The sequence below is a fragment of the Coturnix japonica genome, chromosome 8, assembly GCF_054131305.1.
Source record: "Coturnix japonica strain WE chromosome 8, WE-NBRP24, whole genome shotgun sequence".
Taxonomy (NCBI): domain Eukaryota; kingdom Metazoa; phylum Chordata; class Aves; order Galliformes; family Phasianidae; genus Coturnix; species Coturnix japonica.
In genome coordinates this window covers 10,095,854-10,122,026 of record NC_140670.1, presented here as the reverse complement: position 1 = coordinate 10,122,026, position 26,173 = coordinate 10,095,854, and the positions used below count along the sequence as shown (strand labels likewise).

The window sequence follows — 26,173 nt, the reverse complement described above, 5'->3', positions numbered from 1 at the left end:
ATACAATTAGATCATAACCTATTCCTCACCATGTTGATTCTCCTGTACTCAGTAAGAACTAGGCTAATACTGGTTTTTTTTCCTTGGTAGGTTTGTTTTTAAAGGGATGATGTATGACACTACTTAGTTATACTGAAAGTTGTGTTGAATTTGGTAGAAATCTTATGTCCCTAGGAATTTCAGTTGTTTTTCAGGTGTGTTTGAAGGTGGTCAATGTATTAAAGAGAATGCAGTCCAGAGAATGTAAACCCGTTTTGTTGTTGTTGTTTGTTTGTTAGTTAGTTTGTTTTCATTCTCAGCACTTTCACTCACATCTTTTTGTTACTCCACTGTAAATTTGTATCTATGTGCTAAGTCTGGTAGTAACCCACAGTGATTAAATACAATTAACAGCTCTGAATCTTGCCACCTTCCAGTTCTCTGGCTATTCTTTCTTTTCAACTTCCTTTGCACTAGCAGGTGTTTCCTCTTGCAAATGGTGACAAATGAAAATATCTGAGGTGGTTAAGGATTAACCTGACAGCCTTGTACAGAAATAGTTTGCTACATGCTTCATGGATTTTCCCTAGAGTTGAATGTGTTTACCCTTCCCATCTGTGGAAGATATTGCTCCATTCTGGTGTGTGGCCTGGCCCATGGAAGTTCATTCTGCTACATTGGAAACCCAACTAGTACATCATAACAAAATTTTTTTTCCCATTCTGGAAATTATTTTTTCATGTATCATCTAAAGGATTAAGGAAAAATACAGTCACTGTTTTTGTTGCTTTTACAAAATCTGATTTACTCTCACTGTACTGACTCAGTAGCAAAAAAAGCTAACAAATTTAATTCCTGCAATGGTGATGATGCCAACTGATAGAGCTATTAAATAATTATTATATAATAATTTAAGATCAAATAACAAAACATTCTATTACACACTCTCAGCAGTGCCTCATGTCTTAGAAACCTCAGGTGTCATGTACATGTGTATCATTTTTACAAATACTCATGCATTCTGCTTTGTTGTAAGATATTTTTCTTGTCCTCTTTTTTTTCTTTTTTTTTCAGAAGGCAGTGGGCCTTTGCATTTAATGAAATTGATAGGCTGTTATGCTGTTTGCCAGTGGAGAATAACATACAACAGAAAGAAAACAAATTTGGTGCCAAAAGATTCAGTTAGAGCCTCATGAATCCTTCTGCTGTCCAGTTCAGAAGCTGGTCTGAGTCACTGCCTTGAGACAGAATCTGGCATGAGACCAGAATGTATGGGAAAACAATAGCCTTGCTGAAAATTATAAATAAGCACTAGAAAAATGAGTAATGGAGTATTTCATGTCATTTAATTGTTCAAAATCAATTTTAATAAAGGCTTTTAATTTTTTTCTTTCTTTTTTTTTTCTTTTTATTAAATATCTAAATATCTGTGTAGCTGTGCTCTTGTATATAGCTTTAAGGCTGCCCATCCCCCTGCCACAATTCCAGCAGCCATTGTGTCCTGTCAGTCATCCTGAAATACACTAGAGTGCTTGTCAGGCAGTCCCTTGCAGATGCTTCAGAAGCCAAATAGTGAGCCAAATCAGTTGCACTGAAGCTCCCTAACACAAGGATATTACATAGGCAGTTGCTTTAGTGCTGAATATGGACCGTTTGTATTCTAGCATAGGTGAGTGATGTGCTGTTAGCTTTCTACTGACTTAGCAGGAAATGGATTCTAAACTTCTCTAATTTCTGCAGAATATCTTTGGCTCGGCTTTCTAATGCTAACTGGTTGGTCTGTGTCTGCATACAGTTTACTTTCACATTGATCTAAGAAAGTGCAGGTACTGTGCTCAACTGTCTTGCAAACTGTTGGAAACTATTTTTCATAGTAATATTTTTCTTAGTCCATAGCACTCAGTATTCTCAGTTTGGACACATCTGCTGACAGGACAAGTTCTTATTTTAAGTTTGCAGCACTTGTAGAAGAGTGCAGGTAGTTGCTTTACTGGATGTTTGGAGACAGAAGAACTGTATCTGGTGACACATGCTTAACGTCCTAAGTGCTGTAAAAGTTCCCCGTCTACAGTGCTGAAATTGCCTACTGTAAAGGTTAATATAACCAAGTGTGAGGTTAAAGCAGCCTTTTAACAAAAAATCTTGCAGTCAAGATCTGTACTGTATTTACAGGGCATGTTTTTATGGGAGTAGGTATATGCATGTCAAAAGTAAACAAAAATAACAACAGCAAACAAACAAAAACAAGTAAAAAAGTCCTCCAAACTGTGATTTTAAAAAAAATATATATTTTTTTTTTCCCCCATATTTTGAGGAAGATATGAAATTATCTAAAAATTTCTCCCCTTAATTAAGAAGTGGAAATGTCAGGAAAAGGTCCAGAATCATTTTTTACTGCCTGCGTATTTTTTCTTGCCACCCTCTTGTCTCTATAATACTGTAATACTTGTCTCTATTAAAAACAAAGAAACAGAGATCAACCCCAAGAGCCTTTTTTTACTAATACGATAAAGGATACTGACAAGAGTCTGGTAAGTTAAAGAAGTGGTAATGGTGTCAAAATAATATAAAATTTTGCATTTTCACTGCATTTGTTTGCAAGTGTATTTTCCTATTCTGTCTGCTTAAAAAGAACATTGGAATTATACTTGTGAGAAAACAAACAAAACTCCCAAACATCTACAATTAATAACAAAGTCTTTAGGTAGGTTATCTATACCTTAGAATATAATTTAAATTTTCAGGAACAATAAAGCAAAATTTGCCATTGATTTTCAATTAATGCTAATTTATTGGCTTGACCTAAGGCAAAAAACTATTGTAGATTTCAGAAGCCTGAGTGAGCACTGGAGCAAAGAGTAAAAATATCTGCATTAGACAACGTGCTAAGGTTTAAAAACCTACAAACACAGGGAAGATGAATTCTCTGCTCATGGAGGTTTTTCTGATTTAAAAAAAAAAAAGAATTGAATTTGTAACACAGTATAAATTTGAGATGGTTCAGTGGGAAAGATCTAATCACTGTAGACGATATGTAGTATAGGAAGGTGGGCTGAGAGAAAGCAGGAAGCTCTTGCTGCAAGCAGCAAAGGTCTCATATTTGAACTTTGAGTGAAATGGCTAGTAATGCCCTTCTGCCAGTGAATTGAGTGGAAGCCTCTACAAATTTAAAGTATGGCTATATGTGAAGAAAAAATAACCTGACAATCTTGTGATTTTTTTTTCAAATCTCAGTAGAAGCACAAAGTGTTGTTTTCAGCCAACCTACTTCCTTTCATCTGATTTTTAACAGGTCCAAAAGGAATTCACAGTAGAATCAATGTAATCTATTTGCATTTGTTGTGATGTATTTAAAAAAAACCTCACATACTGGGAAGTTTCTGCAAATTATGTCAAACACAAGAATTGTGAACCAGCAGTGTAATTAAAAATCTCGAGTCTTATTAAGTCTACTTAATGGCTACAGTGAGGTGGTAGGAGTGAGAGACAAGATCTGTATGTTTGCTTGAGGGTTTGACTACATGACCTCCAGAGTTCCTTTTCAACTGTATGATTCTGTGCTTCTGTAAATAGAACTTTTTCATGAGGAAGGATACGCAGCGGTTTGAGCCAGGAGAAGAGCTGCAGCTCCTTCAGCTAGGAGACAACTGAATTTTTGTACTGCTGAAGAAGGAGAGGGATAAGTTACATTGTTGTCTTTAAGAACACTGGGAGCAGTCTACTTGATGATTCGCTGAACAGAAAGAGAACCACTGACATGACTAATTTTTGGTGGCCCAAATTTTATTTCCTTGGCTTTTGTTACAGATGTCTAAGAAACAAATGTGTAGAACATGGTGAAATGATTTGCAGTGACATTTCAAAAGTTGTCTTTTTTTTTAAAAAAAAAAGTTATATGGAAGGAAAACTGAAGTTGTCAGTTTCATGTCAGGGCTGTTCACTTTTTATCTGTTGACTTGTAAATAGAATTAAAACTGAAGAATCAGTTCTTTCCATATATTCTCACCTGATTATGAGCAACTAATCTGTGGAAACTTAGGGCTCTAGCAAGTGTATTTTATAATGAAGCAATAAATTTAACACTTGTATCACCTTTATTGGTGATATTAAGTTTGGTAAAATCTTGAAGTACTTCTAACATTAATTCTTTAATTATCATTCATGCTATCATTGCCTGCAAGTGGAATGTGGATATCTATTATAAGACAAAAAACTTGGTATAGAAAGCTTAAACCTACTGCGTAGTATTAGATCAAGGCTAGGTTCACCAGGAGGTTACAATATATCCCTTCAGCCTGCACAATCGAGCTACCTCATTACTTTATTATACAGCATCAATGGTTGTAATAAGTCCTGCTCAAAAACAGACAGATATCCATTACTTTTGTGTTTGAAGTCTTTACTGGATAAAAAAGCTTTGCTGAATTATGTTTTACAGGAAGCTGAGTTACTGGAAAATTTCAAGTGTCTTTTATTTTGGAGCAATAATTATTTGCTTTCCTACTTAAAACACAGTTGTAATTCTCTGCTGGTGCACACTCATTACACTGCAGCCTGAACCGGGACCCGGTGAACTCAGTGAAAACCCTTAAATTAATGCCTGTGAACTTTGGATCCAGCTCCTAATGAATGACTCATTCACTTTAAAGATCTTCCTTAGCTTTAATTCCATCTTACTGTCTTCAGTTATAGGTTTTCTTAATTTAATCTGTCTCAACACTTAGAAAACGTTTGCTACCGCAGGGCATAAAATAACTAAATGTTTCACATTCTCATGCTGTTAATTATCAGGACTTTTAGGAGCTTCTATATACATTTTTGTTCTCAAACTGTTTATTATGCTTTAACGTGCAAGTAAGATATAGGTCTTATGCACATAACATCAGTGTTTTTCTTCTGTGATGCATTCAGTAATGCAGTTTTTCAATAGATTTAATAACGAAATACATACTTCCTTAAAAGCTCAATTTTATTGACTAGTACAGAATTTATACTTAATGGATTTTTCATACAATTATCCTTGTGCTTTTTTAAAATACACAGTCAAACTAGAAATCTTGAAGAGAAGACATTTATATGCATCTGAAATCTATTATTTCACAGTTTATGTGAGTATCTATATATATTTTCACAATTTAGAAGCAAGGAATCATAATAATTAATCTTATCTCTTCAAATCCTAATCCTTTTGTGGAATCAAGCCTGTACTCCAGGAAGTGGTTTCTGGACACAGACAGATTGCAATGGGCTCTCGTGGTTAATTATTGCACAACAAAATTATTTTTTTATCTTTTTGCCTTGTTCCTAGGTGAAATGCCAACCAAAGTACCAAACATTAAACTGAAAATTGATCCTCAGGATCTGCAGATCCAGACCTTTACAGTGGAGAAATTACTGGAACCACTTATAATTCAGGTATTTTAACATTACAGAAAAGAAGTTAGACATACAGAGAAGTGAATGAGGTTGAAGAATATAGACTAAGAACACTGTTGTGAAAAGCATACCCATGACTCTTCTGTAACTGGCTTGGAAACTGGGCATTGGTATGCAATTCCCTGTTTTTATTTAGTTAATTGCATGTACCACAAGGTTCTCCGTCTACCTGCGTCCTTCAGCCTTGTCAAGATGATGACTAGAGGATTGCAGGACTGTCAGCATTGTTGCGTCTCCCTCTTGGCATCCCAAGCAGTGACTAAGGTGGTATGTTAGAATATTGCTGTGCAGGGCTCTGCAGAGAGAGGAACTCACAGGTAGTAAGTGGCATAACTGTGTTAATCTGACTAGCATTATACTTCCATACTGTACTCTCATGGCTATGTACTGCTAGTTGCACTAGGTCTTCAGAGTAATGGAAAAAAATTTCTTTAATCCTTCTCAACCCCCTGCCATCATGCAAACAAACACCATAAGGGATTGTCTTTGTCCATGGTGTTTATTTTATTCCATGTGTTTTGGGAAAAGTATGTCTGAATGGAAGGCTTTTAGGTACAATTCCATATCATATTTTATTTCACCTTCAGAGACCAAAGCTTGTTGAATTTCTTTGCTAATATAAATAAGGATAACATTTGAGACTAGATATAGGTTTGCTTCTGTAGTGTTGGTGCAGGCAGCTCAACACCTCACAGCTGCTCACCCACTGTTCCCAAATGGGATGAGGGAGAGAATCCTAAAGTTGAAAGAGAGAGAAATAATGGATTGAAATAAAGATTATTTGCTAGGTGATGCAAAAACTACCTGAGCAAGTGAAGCAAAACAAGGATTTGTTCATTAATTCCCATCAAGAGGCAGATATTCAGCCACTTTTAAGACAGAAGAGACACATAACAATTTAATTTTTTCTTTGGAAGGCAAATGCCAACATTCTGAGTGTCCTCCACTTCCTCTTCCTTTACCCCAGTTTTTATTGGTAGGCATGACACCGCATCATATGGGGCATTCCTTTGGCCAGCTGGGGTCAGTTGTCCTGACTGTGTCCCTTTCTTAGCTTCTTGTGTGCTCTGAGCTTGTCTTTGGCAGGGCAGCTTGAGAAGCAGAAATGTCCTTGGCTCTGTGTATGCACTGATCTGCAACAACTAATACAGTCAAGGTGTTATTACCATTATTTGATAAAAAATCCAAAGCACAGCATGGTACAAGCCTCTATGCATAAAGTTAACTCTACCTCACTATGACAAATAGCAAAGTAGTGCTAGACATTGTCTCTTTTGAATTTAATTAAAAATTAGGAAATATGTGGCTGGATGAGATTAATGTCACTTCATTGATTCATGAAGGAAACACTACATAACTGCTTTTACCCTGTGATCTGTGCAAGTCCTATAAGATGCAGATTAGCTACTTTTTTGGAGACTTTGTCTGAAATTCTGTCTCTTTATTTGTATGTATACACACACTTAATATGTGCTATGTGTGTACATGTATACTTCTCAAATATTTCAAAGAGTTTTTCCTTACCAAGCACATTTTCTTCGGTATTTTATATTCTCTGCACACACACAGGCTATGGAAATTTTATGGCTGTGAGAGAGAGGTAATTTTTACAGAATACTTACAAATGCATGTGTTTTAGGATTTCATGTATTATATTACTGATGAAAAATAAGGAAGTAGAAAGGCTTTTACTTATTACCATGTCACCCACACTGACAAAACTTTGTTCACATAGAAATGATTCAGTGCTGTTTTTAGTTCTGTTTGGTGAATTTACTCTATGCACAGTGCAACTGATTAAGCAGTATTTATGCTTATGGGCAACACTTTGTTATTCCCAAACATCTGACTCAGACAAGGGCTGGTTAGCATTTGAAACGGTGAGGAGGTACTTCTGCTATTGTCATTAGATTGCTGGCTTCATATATTGTTTCTTCAAATGTTCAGGGATTAGAGTTACTTAACTAAATGCTTTTCAACACTTATAAGCTATTTTGTGGTTGATGCTTTTAATTTTTTTGTTATAATAATAATAAAGAAAATCTTTTGGTACTAAAGGTATGAAAATACTGTTTTCTTTAACTACAGTAATGCTAATAGGTTGTCTTTTAAAGACTGAATTGGTTCTGAATATAGCATTAGAAGAATTACTGCACATTGCTCTAGGATTTCAGTATTTGTGAATCGTGACAGAAACAAAAAACAGAGCAATTCTACAAGCTTAATAAATAATGGTAATAACTGACAACAACAGATGTGCTGCTGTGATAGCATATGGACTTGAAAATCTCACTTTAAAATCTTTGGTCTTATAGTAATTCTCCTCCAAACATCTTAAGTGTTGTAAAATATGGTATTGATTTCCACTGAATGCTGGGAGATAGCCATATCATATATGGCAATAAGGATGTATGGCAACATAAGACTAACTGAAATGCAATTAGGCATGAGCTAGATTAATGGGGTATGTTTCTCCCTTGTTTGTTTATTTATTTATTTTATTATTCTGAGCCTTATAATGCTGTCATTTTAACTGTGTATTCTGTCACTGTTGTGCAACCTGTATTGACAGTGGATCAAAAAAGCATGCTATGTTTGCTGCTGCTTAATTCAATTTTTTTGTGTAGAATCATCAGTAAGGTTTTATATTCCTCATTGGGATTTTGTGTTTGAAAATGAAGTAGTTTCTCTGTATCTATTAACTTTAGTCAACTTATCAGATTTTAACTTCTATTTGAGATCAGAAGCTGCCTCTATCAAGTGATGTTGGTCCCTTTTCCATAGAAATTACACTTCTGATATTTTCTGGCAGTGACGCTGAAGATGAAACATCTTAGAATTATGAGTTTTCATTTGCAGTAATGATCTCTCTTTTTTTTTTTTTTTTTACATTTGTCTCCTTTCTTCTTCCTCAAAAATATATGAATAAGCAGCACAGATATTTTACATAAAAGTTAACTTACGTTGGCTGGACTGGATGATCTCGTAGGTCTTCTGTTACATTAAAGCTCAGAAAAATAAATAGTTAACATGTCTAAAAGGCTTCCTAGGCTGATTTGTTTGTTTTTTTCTTGTGACAGCTGCATTTTCCAAGTTGTGCTCTGGCTTCCTTATATCAGTTTGTAATTTCTTCAGATGTCTCTTAAAATATTACTGAAACTTCATTAAGTGCTCTAGAGTTAATATTGCAGGATTTTATTTTATTTTATTTTATTTAGAAAATATTTGAATTCCTAGTATGTTCTCTAGGAACTGGCTGGTGCATAAATATTTTCATTTACTTTCCTTCCTGGCTTACCAGAATACCCAGATCCTAATAATCTGATTCTGAGCTATCTATATTGCTGTCCTCCTTATGTCATCCCATAGCTGGTTGGTCGGTCTTAGTTTTCTAACCCCAAATTCCACAAGAATTTTTCTTTCAGTGATGGATAGGTTTACAGAAATAAGGATGTTTTTTATTTACTCTAAAAGTACTGATTAATGAAAAGCATGAAAGTGAATTCACGAATACTGGATCTTATCCTCATATACCTGTGAAGAGAGCACTATTCCACAGACCAGCTCAAACCATGCTCTGTACTGCAGCCATGTGCTAAACCTGGCTGGTGGTCTAAGAAATTCATACACAGCTCTAACTTTCTTTTCACAACTTTGTTGTCAGTTTTCTTACTGCACAAATAAAAAGGCTGATTTAATGTGTTTGGAATGCTATTTAAAAAAAATGAAGCAATTCATACTTAGAAAATGTGTTCATTGAATCCCATAAGTAGATCTCTACTTAATTCTGCACTGTCTATGTTTTGGCACTGAATGGAAGTAGAAGGAGTATTAGTGAAATTACTGAAAAGAAAGTATGTCTTGAAATATTTGCAGAACACTTTTCTTTAAAAATATTTTAGGAGTGTTCCTGTGTTGCTGACAACTCAAACAATGCCCCAGAGAACAGTCTGCTGCAAAGATTTTGTTGGAATGTGGAGGCTGTGCTCAAATGATGAGGAATGTGGAGTGGGATGCTAAATAAAAATAACGTCTTTATTAATGTTAAAGTGCATTGTTAAAGATTGCAATTTAGACAAGGCTGCATTAATTTACATTCTGTTTAAAACTGTGTACAACTTTGATGCTGAAGGATCCTTAAAATTCTGGTGCATTAAGTTCTGGCCACAGCAATCTTAGTGTATGAGATGAGAAAATATTTTGAAATGTGTTTATACTCAATTTGGATATTTACTCCTGAGATAACTTGAGAGATTTAAAAAGGAAGTGTGGGAAGATGCAGGACTGCTGTCTGCTTGGCTGAAGCCTCCTTAAATAGCATTAGTAATTTTTATATCATGATGAGGTTTTTGTAATGAGCAGTGTTAACTGTTTATATCAGGATTAACATGAGAGTGAAATTTCCATTGAGTTTGCTTTGATCTTACAGAGAGAAGAACATAAAAATTAGGAATATCAGCTTAAGCCTGTCAAACTTAGTAATTCTGCACATTTTCACTGTGTGGACTGGACTTGCCTGTCACTCTTCAAAGCAGAGGAAATCCCATGGTTTATTCTCAATTATGATTTGATTTTGTTAATTTGGAAGCGGCATAAATTACAATCATAGAATTGCTCAGGTTGGAAAAGACCTTAAAGATAATCAAGTCCAACTACAACCTAAACAAAGTACCCTAGCTCTAACAATCCTCCACTAAATCATGTCCTTGAACAGCACATCCAAACTGTTTTTAAACATGTTTAGGGATGGTGACTCAACCTCGTTCCTGGCAGCCTATTCCAGTGCTTAACAAACCTTTCTGTAAAGAAGTTTTTCCTGATACCCAACCTAAACTTACCCTCATGCAACTTGAGGACATTTCCCCTCATCCTGTCACCAGTGAGAAGAGACCAGCCCTACTCCCGACTTGTTATAGAACTTACACTGCTATTCTCTTTTTATTTTTTTTAAACATAGGTTACAACACTAGTGAAATGTCCACAGAATCCTTCTGGTAAGAAAAAGGGACGTTCAAAAAGAGCTCGTGTCTTGTTAGCTTCTGTGGAAGAAGCCACTTGGAATCTATTGGACAAGGGGGAAAAAATTGCCAAGGAAGCGACCGTCTTAAAGGAGGAACTTAATGCAGCATTGGCTGATGTTCAGAAAGAAAGTAAGTGTATTATGTAACAAAGGCACTTAGAGGAATTAGCTTAACCATGTAAATTTGGTATGAAAATGAATCTGAGATATCCATGAGAAATATGTTTTGATGTGCAGATGCTTGAAATTTACGTTGCCTGATTGTATGCTCTCAGATACCACTGGTAAAGACGTAAAGCATGCAAGCTAGGGCTCTGGAAAAGCACTTATGTCAGGGATAGTATAGTCTTTAAAAATATGCATATGTTTTCTTTTTGATGAAAAGAGGATCCCCCAGTTGATTTTACTGACTATTTAGCATGTGTTTAAGTTAATGCACACTTTGTTTCTTTTCATGGAAAGAGTTGTTTTCCTGAATCCGAGCTTAAGAGCTTTTTAGATGGAAATAATAATAAAAAAAGGCACACTCCCTCTTTTGTGCAGTAGTAAAGATTTTATTTGTAAAGATGCTGTAAGCTTGTTTGGAGTTACATTTTGAGTCTGTAGTGGAAGAATAATGAAATCTCCAAGCTACTGTAAGACTTATCCTCTTATGTCAGAACAGCTCATTGTTGGCCAGTTTTTGCCATGTTCTATTTCCTGATGGCCTATCTCCTCATTTCTAAACAGGCTTATTGATTTTTTAAAATTTTTTTTATTTTTTACTCTCTTCATGGATAAGCAGGACCTAGTTGGTTGAGTAAGAGGCTCAGGCTTGAATAATTGTGTACTGAATGATAGACATCTGAAACAGGTTCCTTTAAAAATAAGTCTTGAAAATTGATTCAGGAATTTAGGAGAAGATTTCAATGGAAAATCAGGACAGAAGAGTAATGGTGCTTGGTCATTTGGTAATCACGGCCTTTCATCAATACTCCATGAATTTTAGAAATGAGGAGTTCCTGATGGTTGCCTAGGTTCAGACTAAGAGGAGCTGATGAAAGCCTTTCCAAATAAGTAGCAACAAAGAGGAATGGTCTGCACCATAAAATTATTGTCAGGTCATGCTGTTGTTGAATGAACTTGTAACCATGCTTGGATTTATCAAGCAGTAGGGTAGACTTCTATTGCTTTTTAGCTAAGCTTTGTTGTGTGTATTCTTATGCCGTGTGATAATTTGTGCCTGAAAGACTGCATTAGCTATTTGAGTCAGGTCTCTGTATCACCCTGCCCTTAATAAAGTAACAACTTTATATTTTCTCCTCCATGTGCAGCTGGGACGGTTTCTGAGTGCCTGCAGTTGTTCAGAGTAGTCATTACTAGCTATTGGTTTCTTCTAGATCCAACAAGGGCTGCATTTCAGAGTCTGATATCTGCATATAATATCTGAGATAACTTAAAGTACTTTGAGATTAAAATCATTAAGGCCAGCAAATATCATTATCTGTCATTTTGATCAGTTCAGCTTTTTGAAAAATCATCCGTTTTGGATTAGTCCTAAAACGTTAGCCCAACCAGTCCAGGTCGATAACACAAGACAAGAAATATATATATATATATATATATATATATATATATATATATATATATAGTTTTATATTGATTTTTATACATAGATGATGTAAAAATATTTCACATCTTCAATTTATGTATTGATTCTCATCCAGGACTAGAGATGACTACAAAAATAAATAATACATAAAGTAGATTATATACACTGCATATATTTTAAAAGAAAGTTAAATCAATGTTATTACCTATCATTAAGCAATGACAAATTGTGAGCTTACAGCTCATCTCCCTCCATGGATTTGCTGAGCTGCTCAAGTTAATTTTAAAAAGTTGGTGAACAATCATACAGTAAATAGCAATTTGTTGATTTTTAACAGGTATTTTTAGTCCTTTGGAGCTGTATTATTTTAAATTTGTGGTGTACTCTACCACATGTAATTTTGCCTGTTGCTGAAGTTGCATTCTGCTGCTGCTAAATGCCTCTTGTTGCTTCAAGCTCTTTAAAAAGATCTGGATCGTAAATTCTGCCATTCGTATTATAGCATACAGTATTTAATTTTCTCTGCTCAGGTTTTTCTATGGTGATTGGCCAGTATTCTTATTCATATGCTTTAAAACCAGTTATAAATTTTTACATGTTGGCTGCAGTTTATATTTAGTGTAGGCTGGAATTCTGAAACAATCCTCTGGGTAATTTCGTTTAGATGTGAAGCAGAGTATGAGTCCCAGAGCTGCAGACCAATGTCTGGAAAAAATTATGTGAAATCTTTTCTCACATTCTCATCATATATCGATGCTCACTGAGCTCCTTAAGTAGGAGACTATGACTTTAATTAAATGCATAATACTTTGAAACAGTTATGGCCAGTGTGAAAATGCTGATTCAGCATTCAGGATTGAATGCTGGTCAGTATTCAAGGACAGTCTCCTTCAAGCCCAGAAGCAGTGCACCCCAAGAAAAAAGAAGGCAGACAAGAATGCTAGGAGGTCTCTGTGAATAAAAAAGTTGTTCCTGGACTTACTTAAGCACAAAAGGAAGCCTATAGAGCGTGGAATCAGGAACAGGTTACCTGGGAGAGCTACAGAGGCTGCTGATGGACTATGTGCATTGTGTAGGAATCCAATGGCCTCATAGCTGACAAATTTTCCTGGTAATCTGCTTTGGTCTGGCTTTGTTAAAGAGCACATTTATCCCCATTTAAATTCCAAAATAGTGTATTAAATCCAAAAGTAAGTATTTAAGAAAAAAAAAATCTCACTGCCAGTCTTATGTATATAGCATAACAATAAACTGCCTTCAACTCATTATGTGTTTTAAATTATACAATAACTAACTTTTATACAAAGGATTGAGAAACTTGCAGCCATAAGCAGCTCTGACATTAAGTATCAAACTAGAATTAATGCCCCAGCTGTAATACTTACTTTTGAGACAAAATAGTGATGTAGTTTATATGGGGAAACATTATCTTAAAGCCCAGAGTTTAACATGTCGCTACTTCCCTTCACTATAATTTATATCAAGGTGTGATGTGTTCGAATCGTATTTTTCAAGCAGTTATACAGGCCTAGTTAAAATGTTAGCTGTTAATCATCATTACTTGCTGAACGTATTTAGTCAGAAACAAAGCAGTTGCTGCCTATGTTGCTTCCATCTATTGCACTGTCAGTCTTGCATGCATTTAGCTTTTATTGTGTCTCACGTGTGTTCCTAGATAAACCTTACATCATACGTAACTTAGAAAGCACGCTATGTGCTGGAGTTACATTTTGAGCCTTCCCTTACTCTCAAAGAATAAATTGTTAAGAAAGAGAAAACCAAAACAATTTTGCCAAACAGAAAAAAAAAACAACAAAAAGGCCCACTTTCAAATGTTCATGTTTAATGTCTTGAGAGCAAAAGTCAGGGAAAACTGTGGTATACAAGAAGTGTGACTATTCACATAGAAAAAATACTGGGGGGGTGAAGTGAGGATATTTACTAAAGAATGGGGATAGTGCTGATTTGTATTTTTATTCTTCTCCAGAAAATCTCTTAAAAATGAGCTTTGTTTTCTCATCCTACATTGATGTACACATGCGTACTCTGCAGCTCATTCTAGGAGGAAGAACTGAGATATAAAAGCTTGAGATAACCTGTTTTGCACATTCTTTTCATCAAACCAAGAACAGATTTCATGCAGAAGGGCTTTGGACATATCTATAACTGGCTCAGATGTCCATAAGTGTGAAAAAGGGAATTAAGATACTGTACAGGAGGCATGTTGGGGGGTGTATGTGGTGGCTCTGATTACACATTAGGAACAGCAGTATGAAATGTGGAAATAGAACTTCCTGGTATGCAGCAGTAAAATGATTGCAGTACAACAAAATACAATGGTATCTGAGCTAAATAACAGGCTCTGTGGCAGGAGAAAAATGTCCTGTAACATCTAATCTAAGATATTGTGACAAGCTGACTTGTAATGGTATTGTATATTAAGAACATGCAGGAGATATCTATCTGCTTTACTTTGACACTGATAATGCCAACGCCAGCTTGCTAACTATAGCAGATAAAAATGATGCTTGTGGTAGAAGAACAGGTGATCATACTAACAACTAGTGTATTTCATCTTTTGTTTTTAGAAAGCGTAGGCTTGTGTTCCGCTGTGAACTGACTCCCAGTCTTCTCTGGTCCTAATTCTGCTTGTGCCAGTAGAAGAACTTAAGGATGCATATAGTACTATAATCCAGGGTCTGGAAATATGCAACTGTTGGTATAAACCACTGATATTTTTTGAGTTTGAGGCTAGGAACTCCTAAATGATGCAATGGCTATCAAAGTGCTTGTAGAGGGATTACTACTGAAAGACTTTCTGATACACAGACAACACCAGTCACACAGTTATTTGCTCTTCTGATCACAGTAGCCGGATTAATTCCTGTCTTTGATGTAGCTGACAGTAATTATAATTTATGATCCTTGAAGACATGATAATTACCATGTGTGTTACACAGAAAAAAAAAAAAGGAATCTTCAGTAGTGTTATTTAAACAACAGCGCCACAAAAATACAACCAAACAATAAAAAAACCCAAAAAAGCTGTTACCCTTTTGTTACTGAACAAAAACAGTGGCCTGAAGGATAACTCCTTAAGACCAGTGTGGGATTACTAGGCCATCATTATTTTATTACTGTGTTGGGTGCATGAGGGAATTATTCCATCTAATCGTGTATGCCTGGCACAAAAATTCTTCAGATTATAAACATTTTACTCAATACATTTAAAACTGCATAAACGTTACTGATCTGTTGCTATGAACTGTTTGGTACAGTCTGATTGGAGTAAGGCCAGTTGGTGTTTTTCGTTTGAGTATACATTCCATTGGCAAATCTAGTGGCCATGTTTAGTTGTTATTTTTCACTCCCCTATCCATGTATGCTGCTGCAGTTCCTTGTGATTTACCGCCATGATTACTTCAGATGCTGTGAAATGTAGATAGCATTAGACACATTATGGAGCATTCCACAACACAAAATGTAGTCGTGACAAGATGTAAAAATATATCAGTGAGCTCCCTTTCACAACCGTTTCTTTTGGACTGTAAGTCCATCAGCCTTAAAGGTCCGACTCAGGGAAGTGAGTTCCAGGACTTTCTTTGCAACAATACCTCCTTGTGTGAGAACACAAGAATTTGCACAAGAGTTTTTCCATGTGGATTTCACAGTGCTGCAAATGAAATGAGAAAGCCAGATGTAACAACAAACAGAAGACAAGAATGTGATTCGTGGACAGGATTAAATACAAGAAAAAAAAAATCAAAGATATAAAAGAAGAAAGCAATATTCTGATGGTCTTGTCTGAAACAAGGGAAAACATAGCTGTTGCCAGAGTGTTATCTGGATCACTGTCTGTAGGGAGTGCTCACTAGCTGCAGTAAGCGATATTATTGCAAGTATCCGTACAAGCAGCCTACCATCAACTAGCAAGCAGCCCAGCAGGTCTATGTACCCTTGTCAGCTATTTGCCAATGGCATACTTGCTGACAGGCTCATGACTGACTTATTTTTAAAAGTATTTTCAGGTAATGTTTTGATATTTTAGGTGCTAGAGGAAAGTGCACATGTATCCTTAACTTTTAAAAAAAAATACTCATTGGCTGAGCTGTATTTTCACCTTTCTCTTTGTGCACAGTTATTTATTTATTTATGGTAAGCAAACCTAGAAAATAGCAATCATTTGATACCAGCAGCAGTACTTGATCAGCTAACGGTAGTAACCATTTGCTATCTCTCTGTGTGTGCTGAAATATGCCTTGGAGTTGTCTGTCTTCCATTAATTATATATTTAAGATGTATTCTGACTTTATTCTTTTCAATCGCTTCTCACTTCAGTATCTGAAATAGCTTAAATATGATGGATAATGCTCATCTTTCTGCTTCTGTATTTATGCCACTAAATTAGTACTCTGTGTTTCATTGTTTTTGGCAAATATAATTGGGGGAGAAATCTGCCTGGTGGGATTTACAATAAAATGGATTACATTGCATCAAACTGTCATGCCTGTCTACAGCACTTAAAGAATGCTCTCTCATTGTGTTGGGGTTGGACATGTCACTTCCTGCTGCTTGTATGCATGTAGCTACTTCCTTCCTAAACTGCATTTGCAGCTGTATTTTGTGGTCATGGTCCCTTGGCCATCATATTTGTTCATACAGTCACCTCAGAAAATGGTCAGCTTGTTCCTGAGAGGTTCATGTTTCAGATCCTTCTGACTTTGCTCACACTGTTACTGTTTGTCAGTGGAGAATTAGATCCAACATGAATAAAGTTTCATGTGATTGACACCACTCCATTTCAGACGTGGCTGGTGTAATTCTGTTGTTCAGATATTGTGTTGCAGTTGTCTCAGTAGCCTAACTCATGCTTGTGTGGTGGAAGAAGAAAAAAAAAGTAGAAATGTTTGTGGAATGAATTATAAGACTGGCCTTATGCCGTATTCTTTAGGAGTCCTGTGAGGGCTAAAATACTAGCAGTAAATGCACTCTAGGGTATCTTTGCTTCCAAGCTGAGGGTAACAAAATTCAGAAAAATTGGCACATCTTGCAAACATACCATTATTGAGTTAAATATATAGGATGTTTTAGATGATTGATCTTTCTGTTTCAATTCTTACTCTCTTTATCCTGAACAAAAAAGTGTCTTAGGGATCTCTTCAGTATTAAAAAAAAAAATGTTGAGGTGCTTTCAAACAGAGAAGAAGAGAAGCAGGGAAAACAAAACAAAACAAAACACAACAACCAGGCAACCCAGTGCTGAGATCCACATTCTACAGATATGAGACCTTTGGCAGATTCATGCTAAAAATATCCAAAATGTGATGGGTTTTTCTTCTCAATGCAAGTATTGTGGTTAAGAGCCTGTATCCAACTTAATGAGTGGCTGCCTAAAGCAGTCAACAGGAATATGTCTGAGGAGAAGAGTATGTCTTAAATATTCACTTTCTTTTGCTGCACTGTGGCTTCTCACTTCATTTGGCATGCTGAGCAATCGAGCATTTAGTAAGAACTAGGTACTGATGGCTAGAATTTGGTCGATATTGTTCTAAGGTTGTTGGATGTTGGGATAGCAGAAGACGGGGCTTGTGTGTGCAGTCTTAATTTGATCAGTAAGTTTATCGCTACTTACTAGCAATGGTTTTATTTTTAAAGTGCATTTAATTGAGTAAATACTCAGTTTAAAGGAGAGAATGAGGTGATAGTGAATTTTGGTACTTATGATGCTACTGGAGCAGTTTAAAGCCAAGATCTTTGGTTAGGATTACTATGTGGTTTTTTTTTTTGGTTTTTTTTTTTGTTTTTGTTTTTGGTTTTTTTTCCCCAGAGATTGAATGCTGAGAGTAATACAATGCCCATTTAAATCTAGTTTTCAAATTTTAATTCTGGAAAGCAGTATTTATTATTTATTGGCACAGTTGCTAGCTTATTTACAAAGATTTTTAGGTATTTATGTTGGATATTTGAGTGTATGAGATTTTCATTTTATTAACTTTTATTCATAATGAGAAGAGCAATATTTGACTCTCTTCTGTGTCCATGAATTACTTAACAGTAAGTACAAAATTTAGCTTAGAGCCTTTTGTTTTCTTGTGTGCAGTTAAGAATGATTATGTGATAGCCAAAGGAACTGATTAAGAGTTAAATAATTCAAAACAGAAAAGAAACAGCATTCAAAATGCAGAATGTTCTGCATCATCTACAGTAATAGATGTCCATTTCAAAGTATTAGGGCAACAAAAACACACTAGATTTTTGGGTAATACCTGCGACTTGCCAGATAACTGACCAGATTTTAACTGTTTCTTCTTGAGTGTTACAATATAGCCTGAAGAAATTTGTCTCCATTTTACAGGTCAAGCTTTAAAGATATCAGCAGAGGCTTTTACCAGTGATCCCTGCTATTTGCCTAAGAGGCAGGCAGTTGTCCAAACAGCACGGTCTCTTCTTACAGCTGTCACACGACTTCTTATTCTGGCAGATATGGTTGATGTGGCATACTTACTGGAACATTTAACTGCGGTAAGTATGATTTGACTTAACCCAAACTCCCTTCAGCCAGAAAAGTGGTGGTTTTTGGGGTTTTTTTTCCTGTGTGTTTTATTTGTTTTATTTTGCTTTGTTTTTCCCCTGAGAACTAGTGAAAGTGTTGATTTGCAGGAAATAAATAAATAAAAAATAATTTTAAAAAAAAATACCCCCCCCCCCCCCCCCCCCCCCAAAAAAAAAAACCAATGTCCTACATCTAACTTAGCAGATTAGATCTGGAGAAGCAGATAGTTATCCATAAAATTATATTTTTTGTTCTTTTTCTTTTGTCTCCTCTTTATGTATGAAACCTTCTTGATATCTGTGTGCAGGACAATTGATCTCTATTGAGATAACCCTGTGCACTCTGCTAGTCAGCCAGTTCTCAATCTACCTCACTATCCATTCATCTATTCCACAATTTCTACGTTTCATAACAAGAATGTTGTGGGACACAGTGCTGAAGTCAAGGTATGCAACATTCACTATTCTTCTCTCAATCTATCCAGTCAGTGATGACATCATAGAAAGCTACTAGGCTGGTTGAGCATGATTTCCCCTTGTGAATCCATGTCAACCACTCCTGATAACTTTTTTCTCTTCCATTTGCTCGGAGATGGCAGTCAGAAGGTTCTATCACCTTTCCAGGGGTGGAGGTGAGGCTGACTGGCCTCTAGTTTCTCAGGTTCTTGTTCTAGCACAAGTGACACTGGCTGTCTTTTAGTCTTCAGGCACCTTCCCCATTCACCAAGACCTTTGAAAGATGGTAGAGTGGTTCAGCAATCACCTCTACCACCATCCTCAGTGCATAAGGGTGCATCCCTCTGGGGCCCATGGATTCGTGTGTGTTAATTTTAGCTAGATGCTCTCTGACCAGATCCACCTTGATCTTCCTTTCCCTGGACTCTGTTTATAAGTTTCCAGGGTCTGGGATTCCTGAGGTCTAGTGTTAGCATTAAAGACTGAAGCAAGGAAGGCATTCAGCATCTCCACCTTCTCAGTACCCTCTGTTACCAGGGTGCCCACTTCATTTGGGGAGCCCACATTTTCCTTAGTCTTCCTCTTACTTTTGGCATACTTAAAAAAACCTTTCCTCTTATCCTTCATCTCCTTTGGAAGATTTAATTCCAGGAGGGCCTTAGCCATTCTCGTTGCATCTCTACATGTCCTGACAACATTTGTATGTTCTTCTCAGGTGGACAGACCCTCTTTTTCCCCATTTCTACTTAATTTCCTTTTAGTTTATCCATAACTTCCTTGCTCATCTATGCAGGCGTCCTGCCACGTTTCCCTATTTCTTACTCTTAGGGATTGTCATCAGGTGCTATTTTCTCAGACTGTACTTTAGTTGCCATCTGTCATGTGGCAAAAAAATTTAATGGAGTATTGGTGGGAAGGTTCAACTTCTACTGCTATACCACCAACATCTGACTCTGATTTCTTAGGCCAATATAACAAAATAGGAGACATTACTTTCAGAGTAGCACTTGTATTATAATATTGTCATATTCAGTCACCTTTTTTTTTCTTTTTTTCTGTCTCTCTTTGTACAGCAAGGATGGCCCTGTTCTTCTACTACCATATAAAACTAATGTGGTTGTGTTACTATTCCACAATTAGGCAAAATATATCCATTTCTGTTAGTAAAATTTCCTGCTTACATGAATTCTTTTGCTGATAGCCATAGTTCTCAAGTGACTTTATTGTTGTCAGCAGCATACTTCTGACTCCCAAGATGTGTTGCTGTGTTCCTGTTCTGGGAAGAGCAAGGGATTATTCTCTTCCTCTTCAAGTTTCCTTTTACATTCTAGCATCTCATAGATGGATTAAAAAAAAAAAAAAAGTAAATCAGGTTCTATTGACTTTAAAGTGTTTGGGGAAGACAGGGAATCAAAATTCAGCTCCCAGTCACAACAGGCTTTGTTGTTTCATACTGCAGTATTTCATAGTAAAACAAAGTTGTTTGGGTTCCAGTGCTTTATTTGAAACTTCCAGTTTTGATGGTTGCTGGACGTGCAGCACAGGATTAAATAAGTATTGACTTGTAGAAAAGTCTATATTGTTATATCCCAGCTATAAGAAAGTTGCCTCTTTTGTACTGTTTGTGGAACAAAAACCAGTTGAATTATTGTATTCCTGATTGGTAACCCATTGCATCTTTACATAAGTGCTAGAAGCACTTTGTAAAATTCTTCCAGTGTATTTTACATAAGAGAATTGTAATTGGGAAGTTTTCTTTCCTATAGTTTCAGTATTTCTAAACAATCCTGCAGCTCATTTCGTGATTTTCATTTGAAAATGAAAGCAAATAATTGAAGATCATAATGAATGCAAAGAACCATCTGAGAAACTTCAGCAGTGCAAGGAATGCATTTATGTTTCTCTTCCACACGTTAGTTTAACTGTCTTTATAGGAGTGAGAACCGAGTTCCTCATTTAAGTCTCAGAATAAATCCATGTGGTGGAACTCTCTCCAAAATGCCAATGTAAAATGACTCACTCTAGTCTTCAGAAGAGAATACATTTTCCGTGATTATTTAATCTCTGCACTGGCTATTAAACTCACCATCGTTGGTATTAGTTGTCATGGCATCTTGTTTACATCTAATCAGGAAACTGACTTGGGATATTTAGAAATAGATGAGATTTAGCAGATTTAGAAGACTTAGAAAAGGTAATTTCAACTCATGCTAGTGAACCACATTCAGATAAGATTCTGAGCTCTGTCCAGCTGAACCAGATTTATATAAGACTCATTAAGTATTTGACTTTTAATTTCATTCTTTCAAAGGCCTTAACTTCAATTACTGGACTTTAGAACTTTTAGAAATTCCTTTTTTTTTTCTTTTTTTTTTTTTTTTTTTTCCTTCTTCAATGGAGTCTTGATTCAATAAAAAAAGATTGTATTCAGTGACCATAATATAGAAAGTAGACCTTATATTTGCTGTATCAGCTCTATTGTCAGGTTCATACAACAAGGAAATCAACTTTCATTAAAAAAAAGTCTTAAGTACTTTTTTTAGCTTTTAATAAAATTTTAATAGTCCTTCCATTTTATTCTTCACAAAGATGTGAACAAAAATGTTACACAGTTGTTAATCATTTGAGAAATGTGATATTTCATTGTTTCTATTTCCATAACTCTGTGCTTTGTAATTCGCAGAAAATCACAAAAATTTGTGATAGAAACAAAGTAAATTTTTAAAATCAAAGAGAAAAAAAAAAAAGCATTTTTAAAAAATTATTCTGTATTAGACTAACAGATAAAATTTCTGACCATAAAGAACTTTTGTTTCTATTCATAAAATGAAAGAAGGTAGCCCACCATCATCAAATATTAATATGTTATTATTAATAATAATTAATCAACATCAATACTTAACATTAATAATTCAATTAGTATTTAATCATATTAATATTTAATCATATTAATATTTAGTTAGCATATTAATTAAATCTCATGCAATACAAAGTATTTCATGGGGATTTTTCTGTTTATGTTATTTTTAAACTCATTTAGCAGATAGTGCTGAATTTATTCTTGTTCATTCAGTAAATTGGATGAATTAGCTCACAGTCATTCAAAGCATTTAATACCATGCTTACTTCTACTGGGAAAATGCACTCTCTGGGTTTTTTCACTTTAATTTTCTCTGCAGTCTTTGTACAAGAATATGAAGGAGACAGTGACAGTTTGACTAGCTGTCATATACAGCCTCTTCTAGTGTTGTCTGTCGTCTGTCATGTCTGCCATTTGACACGTACCTGAAAAAAAGGTTGAACCATGTGTACTTCTTCCAGTGTGTAGTCTGTAAGAGCGTTGTGCTTTCCATACAGAAATACGGGATGGTTGAGGTTGGGAGGGATTTCTGGGTCCATCTGGTCCAACCCTGCTGCTCAAGCAGCAATACCTAGAGCAGGTTGTCCAGGACAAGATTCAGATGTTTTCTGACAATCTTTGAAGTGGTGATTCTGCTACCTATCTGGGCAAACTGTGCCTATGCTCCATCACCCATGCAGTGCAGAAGGGCTTCCTGATATTGCGCACTGACCCTGATCCTGGCACTGGGCACCACTGAAAAGGGCCGTTGTGAACATGAGATTCTTTTATGTAATTTCACCAGTAAGGTGGAGATACTTTTGGTTCTTTACATAGATCAATGGTATCTTCACCACCCAAAACTATTGCATATTAGAGCCCCAGTACAAAGCTATCTGACTGTTCATATTCCATCAGGCTGTATTTCTAGTCATTTGTAGTGGAATTCACAGCCTTATAAAAGCACAATAGTGCAGTGCAAATGCTTATTTTAATTAGAGTTGACTGAGAAAATAAAATATATCACACTATTGAAAATAATGAAAACATCTTTAAACAAGTTATTATTTTTTTTTAATAGGCAAGAATTTAAATCATAGAATAGCCAAAGTTGGAAAAGGCCTCCAAGATCATCTAGTCCAACCATCTATCTACCACCAGTATTTCCCCACTAAACCGGTGCCCCTTAGTTCAACATCTAAGCATTTCTTGAACACCTCCCAGGGCGGTGACTCAGCTTCTTCCCTAGGAAAACTCTTCCAATGCCTGACCACTTCTTCAGAAGAGATTTTTTTTTTTTCTAGCAGTTTCTGATATCTGATTTTCCACACTTAGTTTACAGCTTGGCTTCTCCAACAAAAACTGTGTTGTGAAAAATGTAGACAACGAGCTATCTCACGTATCACATTATTTGATTCAGAGCTGCATTCATTATGCCTAGTGGTGCTCACTGTTATTTAATTAAGTGAATTAACAGACTAATAGAACTGCTTGAATTTATTGATGAAGGAAGAACAGCAAAACAGTAACAAGTTCTGAGCATTTCATTTAAAATGTGTTGGCAGTCTGTTTTTTCCTTATCTATTCCAGATTGTGCTGAACCAGCTTGTTTTGTCTGCTTTCCCCCCCCCTTTTGTCATGCTTTTAGGTTTACTTTTTAAGTCTTCATACTTTTCACAATCACCTCAGACAGTGGGATCTTCATAAAGTGTTTGCTTGGAGTTATTTAACTACTGTCAGGAAAAAAGAACTGAGAATGACTACAAATAAGAAGCAACTTGAGAGCTTGGGCACTGTGGGTGTAGGGCTTCATATTCTTCTCTTCCTTGCAGTGGAAGCATTAAAAATGTTTTTAGCAAGAGAGGGATGGTATGGTGACAGAGAAGAAGGGTAAGTTATTTTAGGCTTATATATGCTTCAGATTTAGAGATTTGGCTTTACTTGTATAACTCTACTTAATACAGAATTTGACTTGATTGCCACATCACTTTCTGACTGCTTTCTGCTGTTGTGGTACCATGTAACATTAAAAAAAAAAAAAAAAGAAAAAGAAAATAGTCACAGTCTTCTCACCTTTTCTTCGGTGAGTGTGAATGATTACCACAGTAATAGAAGCCTGTGTAAACAAGAGATGTTAAAAAGTTAACAGGAGTGTTTGAGATTGGATTTGGCTTCTGTGGTTCTCATGTTTTTCTCATCAGCCACAAGAAACGGGTTCTTACTGAGACCAGTGTATGACACATGAACTCAGTTATTTGTAATTAGAGTTACAGTGTTATGACACTCCACAAATTCTGTGGCAATCTGTAACGTGCAGTAAGTGACAAAGCAAAAGTAGCCCCTAAGAATTATTTTAAGAGCTGCATTTCTCTAAGTGAACATTCTCTTGCGTGCAAACGGAACCTGGATGCCCCTTCTGTTCTTGTTATCTTGACTGTGCTGCTTTGTGACCCCCTAATGACTCATAGCTTTCCAACCCCTAGGGCTTCCCTTGAAACGGCAACACTTAATGACTCTAGCAAACTGTTGCTAGGGAACAGTCTCCTCAGAGGCTACGATGCTGTTTATGTAACATCCCTGGTTTTAGTCTTAGTATGGGAATTGCTGAAAAAAGATCATCATCTTTTTCTTGTAAGTCAGAAGCATGGCTATGAAGGGACTCTAACTGACCAGCTTCAGGTGGAACTACTCCAGAATTACTTTGAAATGACCAAGCCTGAAGGCTCCCGAATCTGTTTTACCTGAACATAAGAAAACAAAATGGAATACTGTAGCTGTATTTTCAAGAGAAAAACATAACTGCTGGGCTATAATAACACTGAAATGGAAAGATCTAAAAACAATTCACATTTAAATGAAAAGATTTGAAGACAATTTTTTTTCTTTTTTCTTTTTGTTGTTGTATAGAGATTTCCCATTAGTCTTATTTCTCCTTCTCTCCAGAGCTTCCTGGTCTGCAATAGACTCCTCAGACTCATCTTTAAGTGTACTGAAAGCATCTTTGTTGTCCCATCTGAGATGTAGGTATGGGTCAGCTACCTTAGGAGTTTATGCTTAGAAGTTTCATAGCTTTGCTTCAGCTGCAGGCAGCTTATCTGCTTTTTTTCACTATTTTCTGTCCTACCCAATGTCCTAGAAGGTTCTCCATGAGCAAACCATGCCTGTTAGGTTTGAGAGAGGATAATTTTCATTTCTTCCAGAGTGTCTGCTTGATTCAGTGTACAGTATTAGAGGCAAACCCTCACCTTTAGAGGTGACAGGGCAAGTAAACACACAGCAGCCTTCCTCCTTCCTTCTCAGCCTCCACCTTTCTAATAGTCTTGAATAATTAAAACAATAGGGAATTGTACCCACATACCACACCTTAGAAAAGAAGATAAAGTTACAGAAAGGAGTAGGTTGCGCTCCTGGAACTCTTTCCCGTGGCCTGGGAAAAAGAGGATATCAACTTCTTTTTTTGTGGTGAATGGAGAGTTAACTATATGATTCCTAAATCTGGGAAAGGCAGACTTACACAGCAGTGGTATCTGGATTTCTCTGAGATGGAGAGAATGTTTGCAATGACCCATCAGTTTCACAAACTAGGAGAAAATAATAATGAAAATGAATTCATCTGGACTCAGCAATAAGGGTTATTTTGCATGCATAGGGCTAGCTTTAAATGAGGAAGGACATTTCTGGGTTGCTTATTTATATAAATATATGTATCTATAATATATATTACAATATAAAAGGAGAGCAGTAATGCTGAAATAAAGAATGTAGCATGTGGAAAATGTGAATTAGTGACTTGTCTGGAGATTCTAGGATGTGTCTGTCAGTTGCAAATTGCCAGTAGAAGTGTGCTGCAGCTGTTTGTCGTCCTAGAAGTGGTTGTTGAACATCATTCACAACTGAAGCTTCATTACATGCCCCCAAGTCACACTGCGGAGCAGTCTACATCCAGGCCAGTACTATCTGCTAAAGCTGCTTTCAGCATTTAAAGGAGGGTTGAAAGTGACTGGAGTTTTATTTTTTTTTCTCTTCTGCCTTTCCTTTTTTCATTTCAGTGACGATAGTGATAAGGTATAGAGAAGTGTGTGCTGTAGTTATTATTCAGATGTTTGGTTTGCCAGAAGTGACTGGAAATCAGTCAGTTTCTTTTTGTCTTCTTCCTCATTTCCTGGACAGTAGTGCCACATACAAACTTATAGTATGTAATTCATATACAGCTCTTGGAACTGTAATAAACCAAGTCTTTTGGACAGACATAGAAAATATGTAGCTCTTTCTGTCTGAATCAGTGTAGAAAAGTGTTTAT

At 36.1% G+C, this 26,173-nt stretch overlaps 1 protein-coding gene across 3 annotated transcripts in view; it reads left to right on the top strand.

Moving 5' to 3' along the window:
* Nucleotides 1-1,506: 1,506 nt before the first annotated feature.
* Nucleotides 1,507-26,173, top strand: part of CTNNA3 (catenin alpha 3) — a 376,683-nt gene continuing 352,016 nt past the window's right edge. For 2 of the 3 annotated variants that reach the window (XM_085554028.1, XM_015866262.3), the window contains exons 1-4: nucleotides 1,507-1,648; nucleotides 5,288-5,394; nucleotides 10,373-10,565; nucleotides 18,382-18,548. In XM_085554028.1, the coding sequence (XP_085410154.1) occupies nucleotides 1,624-1,648; nucleotides 5,288-5,394; nucleotides 10,373-10,565; nucleotides 18,382-18,548 (492 nt within the window). In that variant the 5' untranslated portion in view covers nucleotides 1,507-1,623. Of the gene's footprint in view, nucleotides 1,649-1,719; nucleotides 1,806-5,287; nucleotides 5,395-10,372; nucleotides 10,566-18,381; nucleotides 18,549-26,173 lie in introns of all 3 variants that reach the window. The other variant, XM_085554027.1, reaches the window with a different exon arrangement.